This window comes from Canis lupus, chromosome 25, assembly GCF_048164855.1.
Source record: "Canis lupus baileyi chromosome 25, mCanLup2.hap1, whole genome shotgun sequence".
In the NCBI taxonomy this organism is placed as follows: domain Eukaryota; kingdom Metazoa; phylum Chordata; class Mammalia; order Carnivora; family Canidae; genus Canis; species Canis lupus.
In genome coordinates, this window is record NC_132862.1 from 37,792,905 (window position 1) to 37,801,373 (window position 8,469).

The following is an 8,469-nucleotide window of genomic DNA, read 5'->3' on the forward strand; positions in this document are numbered from 1 at the left end:
TATATTCCGAATGTCAAACAATTAAGAGGATCCACGAATCTCAGTCTTGCAAGAAACCACAAGAGAGAAAGCATTTATTCATATCAAATATATAAGCAGGTTACATTGGAAGGTGGCATTGCAATCTTACATCATGTCAGACATTATTACTTCACAATTGAAGACTTCCCAGTTATTTGCAATTTTTCTGCATAGTACTTTATAAATTATTTGTAATCTAGATCCTCACCTCAATCACTGAACAAATAGTGCCTTGCAAGTCTAAAACATCTCATTTTCTTTTTTTTTAGATTAAATAATTATATTCCACTTTTGGTGATAATTCCACTTTGGTGATAATAATATATTCCACTTTGGTTTATTTGTGGTACAAATAAACTTGAAATTTTAGAAGTTTGGGCAGCCTGGGTGGCTTAGTGGTTTAGCGCCGCCTTCAGCCCAGGTTGTGATCCTGGAGACCCAGGATCGAGTCCCACGTCAGGCTCCGTGCATGGAGCCTGCTTCTCCCTCTGCCTGTGTCTCTGTCTCTCTCTCTCTCGCTCTGTGTTTCCCATGAGTGAATAAATCTTAAAAAATTTTTTAGAAGTTTAACACAGTAAAGTTTATATACACAGACAAATGAGAAGGTGATAGAGTTAAATAATACTTTTCTAAAAATGAAAGAAGGATTGAAGGAAAGCCATATGTATCGTTGGAATGGATCCACAGATAGAACAAATTGAAGTATGATGATTAACGAACATTCGGATGATGGAGAAGCAAAAAATATGAATGTGGATAAAATTCATCTTTCAAGACAAGAAGTGATTTTATGTATATAAAAACTAGCTGCATAAGCACATGACATCATGGTAAATATCAGAAGAAATGTCTAAAATTGTTGCAAGTGTTATTTCTGTGAGATGGGAGTGGGAGGAGGGTTTGGTTGGGCAGAGGGGCAGCTAACTTTATATTGCATCATAAGCTTTGAGTTCTCTTCAAACTATGTTCATGTATTACTTTGGGAAAGATAAATTTTAAAAACCCAAAGATATACCTGGTGAATGATAAACACCTGTAGCCATGCTTTACGAAGTTTGTTGATATTCCTGGAGGGCCCTCAGTCGTTATGCAGTGAATTCAAGGATTGCTGCTCCATCCTCCACCCTCTTTCTCTTTTCATTTGAAATGAATTTCTTAGGAAATATTAGTTTCAAGCAAGAGGAGGGGAGCAATTTGAACCTTATGATATCAGAGATTATTAGATGCAAAAAATCTAATATGGAAGAAGATCTAGAGGCAAGTGAGGAATAAAGGAACTTAAAGGGAATGGAAGAGAGATGGTTCTATCAATAGGCAGATTGAGGAAACAAATAGAAAACTCTCCAAAATACCACTTACATCCAATTTTATGATGAAATTTTCAGATGACTTAGCAGCCTGTCTTCACACAGTAGATGCTTATTTAGTTGTAATAATAGAAACTTGGAATTCCCAAGTCTTGTATCCAGGAGTATTGCACATAGCAAGCATCTGACATTGTACTCTGTTCCAGACTCAGTCTCATAACTGCTTGTTTTCATAGACTTTCTCTTTTTTGCACCTTCTTTTCATTTAAAAACATTGCCACCACCACAACAAAGCCATGAAGAAATGGTCATCTTTCACTCAGGTGAGACTAGGTGAAACAGATTTAAGTAGAATCTGGGAGGGGGTTTAGACAATTACAAACAAAAAATTTCATGATGGAAAAATCATTTTAAAACAGACTAGGTTCTTATTGATCTCACTGGCTTAGTTTGGGATAGAAATAAGCGAATTTTTACAATGATTCTCAAATTTAGCATTCATTAGAAACAGGAGAGTTTGTTAAAGCACTTGCTGGACCCCATCTCCAGAGATTCTGATTCATCAAGTTTCTAGGTGATTCTAACAAGTTAGTGGGTGATGCTGATGCTACTAGTCTGGGATCATACTTTGAGAACCTATGGATTGATTCTTTGATGGTTTCTGAAATCCCCACCTTATGATATCTCTTATTGTTTTAGACACATGTTAACCTGGGTGAATACCTAAGAACTTCTGCTTGGGTCAACTCCTCCATATTTTCACACAGTTGTACTGATACTATTTCTTTCTGGAAAGACTTTGCTTTGGGGACAGCTGGTAGAGTGTGTGAGGTCTTCACTGAAAGCTGCCTCCAGAATGCCCTTCATGGACTGTTTTGCTTTCTTCCTGAAATCTTTTCCTAGAAGGGCATAGAGGAAGGGATTAAAGCAACTATTGGCAGATGCTAGAGCGATGGACACAGGGTCCCAAGACAGTAAAGCTTCTCCAAAGGCAGTTCCTGGGTCAACAAACAATGATAGGACTCCAACAATGTGGTAGGGAGCCCAGCAGATACAGAAGACAATCACCACAGCCACGGCCACTCGCAAAGCTTTGACTCGAGTCTTGGTGAAGCGGCCCCGTCGCATTCGGAAGATAATGAGGCCATAACAGGTCACCATGAGAATAAAGGGCAGAAGGAAACCCACCACTAGTCTAGTGATGGTTATTGCCATCAGTATTGTTAGTCCTTGATTGTCATATGAAAATTGGCCTAAATAATCATCCTGGAAATCTTGGGATAACTCATACAAGTATAAGGAATTGTTGGAAGTACCAGAGTAAAGCTTTAAATCAGTAGAGAGAAAAGCATCAGAGTTATCTAATGGGTTATTTCTGTGATCTTCAATGAGAAAGCCACTGGGGATTGTAGATGAGACCTCATCAGTAGGTTTAAATAAATTATAATATGGATGTTGACTAGATAGTTTAGTTGAATCCATTAGGAGTGACTCTCGAGAAGGTCTTTGAAATGTTTGAGAAGGGAGGGTAGTGGTGGCTGTCCAAGGAAGATCATTTATTTGCAAAGAGAAAGACTCTAACCTATCATCCATTTCTCCAGGCAGCTGAACAATGGAGTTGTCAAGAGACCCATTATCCAGGAGATCAATGGTGAAGTCTGAATAATCAAATGAACTGTAGAGATAAAAATTGTAGCCACATCTGTCATGGTTGTTTTCAGTGAATGTTTCTCGGTACATGAACACCGGTATACACATTGCAAAAGCTACCACCCATATACATCCACAGATAGTGGAGGCTGTCCCCACATTGCGGTGATTCTGACACCAGATTGGTTTGAGGACCAGAAGACAACGATCGAGGCTAATGGCAGTCAGCAGGAAGACGCTGGCAAACATGTTGAGGATGATGATGGAGGGGATGAGCTTGCAGAGGAGCCAGCCATAGGGCCAGTGTCCTTGGAGAACAAGGTGAGTCAGGGAGAAGGGCAAGGAGAGGCAGCAGAGGAAGTCTGCCAGGGTGAGATGAAGAAACCAGACTGTGTTCACTGTCCGCTGCATCTTTAGGCCAGTCACCCATAGCACTAGCCCGTTGCCTGGCAATCCCAATAAGAAAGTGAGGCTGAGAATGACCATGGAGAGAATGGCTTGGGGTTCATACCACTGATGTGAGGGTAGGTCCGTTGAATTGTTATCAGCAGAGAAAGCCTCCATTGCTAAACTTCTATAAAAATATAAACAAACAAAAAAATATAAACAAAATTTAAAAATATATAAACAAAAATTTTTTAAATTAAAAATTAAAAAATATTAAAACTATCTTTTTCTTTTAAAGCATGTCCTTAGAATTATAACCCTCTCACATAATGATGTAGAACCACAAAAGTCCTCACACTGTTGTAGTTTGTATTCCTTGGCTTCACACTGGACCACAAAAACATTCTGTGATCATTAAAATCTACCATATCAATATAAATGTGTATCAAGGGGCACCTGGGTGACTCGGGACTGAGCATCTGCCTTTGGCTCCAGTGGTGATCCCAGAGTCTTGGGATCAAGTCCTGCATTGGGCTCCCCTTGGGGAGCTTGCTTCTCCCTCTGTCTATGTCTCTGCCTCTCTCTCTGTGTCTCTCATGAATAAATGGAATCTTTAAAAAATTTGTATTGAAATCATAATTTCATTCGGAAGTCCCTATTAATGTCCATTTCTTGTCTTTCTTGCACTTGCAATTTCTCATTCTGCACTGGTTCCTTTCCTCATTCTGTGGTCCCTATTGAAAACAAATCAGCTAAATGGATGAACAATAACTCTTAGACCAGAGGTTCCCAACATTAGATCCATGAAAGGGCTTTGTGAAGCACCATCACCACCTCAAGAGGCATGTAGGATTTTAAGCTTACATATTCTCATTTCTATGAGGACAGAAGATCCATCCATTCCCTCTACTAGATTTTCAAAGGACTCACTACCACAAAAAAAGGTAGATTCAGTTATATCTTTGGATACAACCTCATCTTTTCCTTTTGCTTTCAAATTTTTCAAGCACTGTTCACTCTCTCTGCACTGATTCCCTTATCGCCTGTCATTTCTTTCTTGTATTTAAAATGTTATTCACATTTTAAAATATATGCATATTTTTCTTAATCAAAATTTAACAAAATTAGATTATTCTGTGCATATTTAAAAATTCTTTAAATATGGTAAAATACACATAACACAAAATTTACCATTGTAACTATTTTTTATTTTAAAAAAATTATTCATTTGACAGAGAGAGAACATACATAGGCAGAGCAGCAGGCAGAGGCAGAGGGAGAAGCAGAGTCCCCACTGGACACAGGACTCCATCCAAGGACCCCAGGATCATGACCTGAGCAGAAGGCAGGTGCTTAACCAACTGAGCCACCCAGTCGCCCCTGTAACCATCTTTTAAGTATAAAGTTCAGCAGTGTTAAGTATATTCATATTATCATGCAATTAATCTCCACAACTTTTTCACCTTGTAAAACTGAAACTCTAATTCTATGAGACAACAGCTCCCCACTTCCTTCTCTCCCCAGTTCCTGCAAACCACCATGCTACTTTCTGTTACCATGTATTTGGCTACTTGAGACAACTCATATAAATGGAATCATACAGCATCTGTCTTCTGGTGTCTGGCTTGTCTCACTCAGCATAATGTTCTCAAGGCTCATCCATGTTGTAGCAGATGTCAGAATTTCTTTCCTTTTTAAGGTTAAATAATATTTCATTGTATGTAAACACCACATCTTGTTTATCCATTCATTTCCAGATGGACATCTGAATTGCTTTCACCTTTTAGCTCTTGTGAATCATGCTGCTCTGAACTTGCACGCATCTTGTTTTACAAACCGCTTTCCCTTTTCAGTGAGTCTCTACATTATGCAGTAAGATTGTACTTTAAGGAATACTCAGTCTTTATCTAGTTTTTTTTTTCCTCCCAACTGTCCCCAAAGTATTTTCTATCTCTGATTTGTCCACAGTTACAGCTAATCTAGGATCACACTTTGTATTGGAATGTTATGTTTCTTAAGTCGCTCTCTCTCTTTTTTTTAAAGCATAGTTTCTCTTTTTTAGCTAGTTTCAGGGTCTGCTTTTTAACCCCTTGTTAATCATAATTTTTTTAATCCTTTGTAATTTGTCTTCTGCCCCATCCCTGGGCTAGAATTATCTCTAAATGACAAATTCAAACGTCTTTTTTTTTTTTTTTTTGTCTTCACCCACCACATCATTCTCTTGGCCTCGGTGACATTACCCTTCCAATTCTGAAGACTCATGTAAATGTACCCTACCTTATCGCTTTCTTGAACAACTCACTATTCTGGCTAATGTTATTTACTTCTGTCTGGAATTATGTCCTTCAACTTCATCTCCCCTCTCCTGCATCCTTAATCTCTACCTGTTGAAATTCTAGCCGTTTTTCAGAACAAGCTCAAATATTATTCTTCCTCGAAACCTCCTTTTAGAGTCTCAATCAGAAATTAGTTCTTAAGCCTCTTGAATTTGTGTGTGTATATGCTGAACTTCTTTCATATTCTCTGTGCAATGATGCATTTTTATCTTGTATTATAATTATTATCATGGTTGTCTTATCTCTTTTTCTGGCCCTAAATTTCATGATGGTAAAAATGAGTCTTGTACTTAAGTGCTTGCTCTACAGAAGTTAGCACAATGCCTTGTATGACATAAAGATCAAAGATTACTTCAGGGGATGGATGTTCGTTTTAGGAGTTTACTTTTTTTCTTTTTCAGCTAAATTTAAAATTCTTATTCTTATCCATTTCACCCATTAAAGATGTTGTCTCTTCTAACTTCCCTTTTGTTTTCCAGTTTCTGGTTCTTACTGGCTCTAATAGCATTTTATGTTTCCTTTCATAGAGTCCCAAAATATTTTTGTGACTTGGAATTAGTTCTGCTGAGCTAATCAAATGTTGTCATGTGTCTTCCGTGATTAACAGAAGTCAAAATAACTGAGTCAACAAAATAATAAAAAAGAAGAAGTGGTTCTCATTCCCCTCTCTATAGCCTTACTCAAATATTCAAGTCCTATCAGGATTCTTTCTTTCCTTGTTGCGCATGCCCGTTATTCTGATCCACTGTCCTACAGAAATACACATATTCACGTGGAGATCCATAAAATGCTGATAGAAGGATAGAATCAGAGAATGCTAAGACTGAAAGGAAACATAGTAATCATCCTTTCTTGTCTCTAGTTTTATTGGCAGTTTTTGACATGGAAACTCAGCAGATTAGGGGACTTTCACATATTAGGAGGTTCTAAGATCTTAAATCCAGTGTCTGTCATGCCAATACCCTTTCTACTACAAAGAACCACAGAACTAAAAAGGCTTTGGTATTGTTAACAAAGGGAAAGTTACAAAGAACTGAACAAACTGAAGTAACAGAGATTAAAAAGAGGGGTGCCCGGGTGGCTCCGTTGGTTAAGTGAGTGACTCTTGATTTTGGCTCAGGTCTTGATCTCAGGGTCATGGGATCAAGCCTCAAGTTGAACTCTGCTCCACACAAAGTCTGCTGCAGATTGTCTCCCTCACCCTGTGCCCTTCTCGCCCCTTGCACTCTTCCCTCTAAAATAAATAAATAAATGTTTAAAAAAGACTGAAAAGAGCAAAATTCCAATGCAAATAGAGTCATTGATATGAGCTATATTTTAAATATCACATATTATCTGTCTTGAAATCAAAGTATGTTTGAATCAATCTTTTTTTTTTTTAAGATTTTATTTATTTATTCATAGAGACACAGCTAGAGAGAGAGACAGAGACACAGGCAGAGGGAGAAGCAGGCACCACGCAGGGAGCCTGACACGGGACTCGATCCCAGGACTCAATCCCAGGTCCCCAGGATCACGCCCCGGGCTTCAGGCGGCGCTAAACCGCTGTGCCACCAGGGCTGCCCTGTTTGAATCAATCTTAAAAGTCAGATGAACAAGATCACTTTTTACACTTTTCCAAGTGTTTTGGCGCATGATACCTCTACATTTAAGATCGGTAGAATTTTTTCTCTTTCTTTTTTTCCCCTCCTTTTTAGTTTTTAACACTAAATTGGCCAAAAGTAATTAAAAGGATAAAGAAAATCCTGAAATTAAAATTCAAGAAGATAAGAAAAGAAAGTAGATTCCAGAATCAAATACTAACAATAGGGTGACAGAATCAGTAACAATAAAGAATAAGCAAAAGAATAAAAGAAAAAAAAAGGGGGGAAATGGAATGAGGAAAAAAATATAAAACAGCAACTGATTTGAAAAACAAAACGATCGCAGAAAGCTGGAATCAAAGTCCAGAATGAGAAACATAGCCAATTTAAGAGAGGAAAAAAAAAATGTCATGAAAAATCACTCTTAGTTCTAGAGTGAATATATTAGAACAAAGATAAAGAGAGTGTGGGATATTTAGAAGAAAAGTGAATGTGGGGATAAAACAAAAGAAATGAAATTTAGAGAAGGAATGGGGGGAAGAGAAGATAGACTCTCAAACCATTATCAGTAATAAGCAAAAGGAGCACAAGTTATCAAGTGGATCTAGGTTTTCTTACCAAAAACCTGAGACAGTAGCTGAAGGCCTCAGCACTGATCTGGAGGTCCCCACAAATCCTGTGTGGTCCTCACACTTACCCACAATCAAGTTATGAAGTATGTTTAGGAAATTGGCTGAGCTATTCCTCTTCCCTCTCTTCGTTTTGATCATGTTAGATGCAACTCACACTTTTGACTACTTATCTGACTTCACAGGATGAGTTTCGAAGTGAGTCACTTCTGAATGTCTCAGATAAGAAAAGTAAAAAAGCGGAAGTGGGAGGACATTATTCTTGGATGCTTTCTGCAGAACACAGAATATGGCTAAAGAGAAAATACTTCTATACTGGCGCATCTCGCTTTATAGGTTTTTGCTTGTGTTCTAGAAATGCACACAAATGATGCTATGGTATGTGAGGGTGGAGGTGCAGAGTGGTTGGGATGTATGACCACCTCATGTAATGAATCTCAGATAGCATCTCTTAAATGCTTACTATGTGTAAAGAAACATGCCATACCAAAATCAGATTAATTAAGCTATGTTCTAATATTGAGAGATTCACAGTCTAGGAGGGATATGTACCCAT

The 8,469-nt window shown here is 38.0% G+C and overlaps 1 protein-coding gene across 2 annotated transcripts; it reads right to left on the reverse strand.

Moving 5' to 3' along the window:
- Nucleotides 1–46: 46 nt before the first annotated feature.
- Nucleotides 47–8,141, reverse strand: C3AR1 (complement C3a receptor 1). 2 transcript variants are annotated; one of them, XM_072799137.1, is made up of 2 exons: nt 7,982–8,141; nt 47–3,552 (listed from the first exon to the last, which is right to left on the reverse strand). In XM_072799137.1, exon 2 carries the CDS (start codon nt 3,540–3,542, stop codon nt 2,088–2,090), a length of 1,455 nt encoding a protein of 484 aa, XP_072655238.1. In that variant the 5' UTR covers nt 3,543–3,552; nt 7,982–8,141; the 3' UTR covers nt 47–2,087. The 2 variants fall into 2 exon arrangements, with proteins under 2 accessions (XP_072655238.1, XP_072655239.1); XM_072799138.1 differs by having other exon boundaries at nt 7,903–8,041.
- Nucleotides 8,142–8,469: the final 328 nt, after the last annotated feature.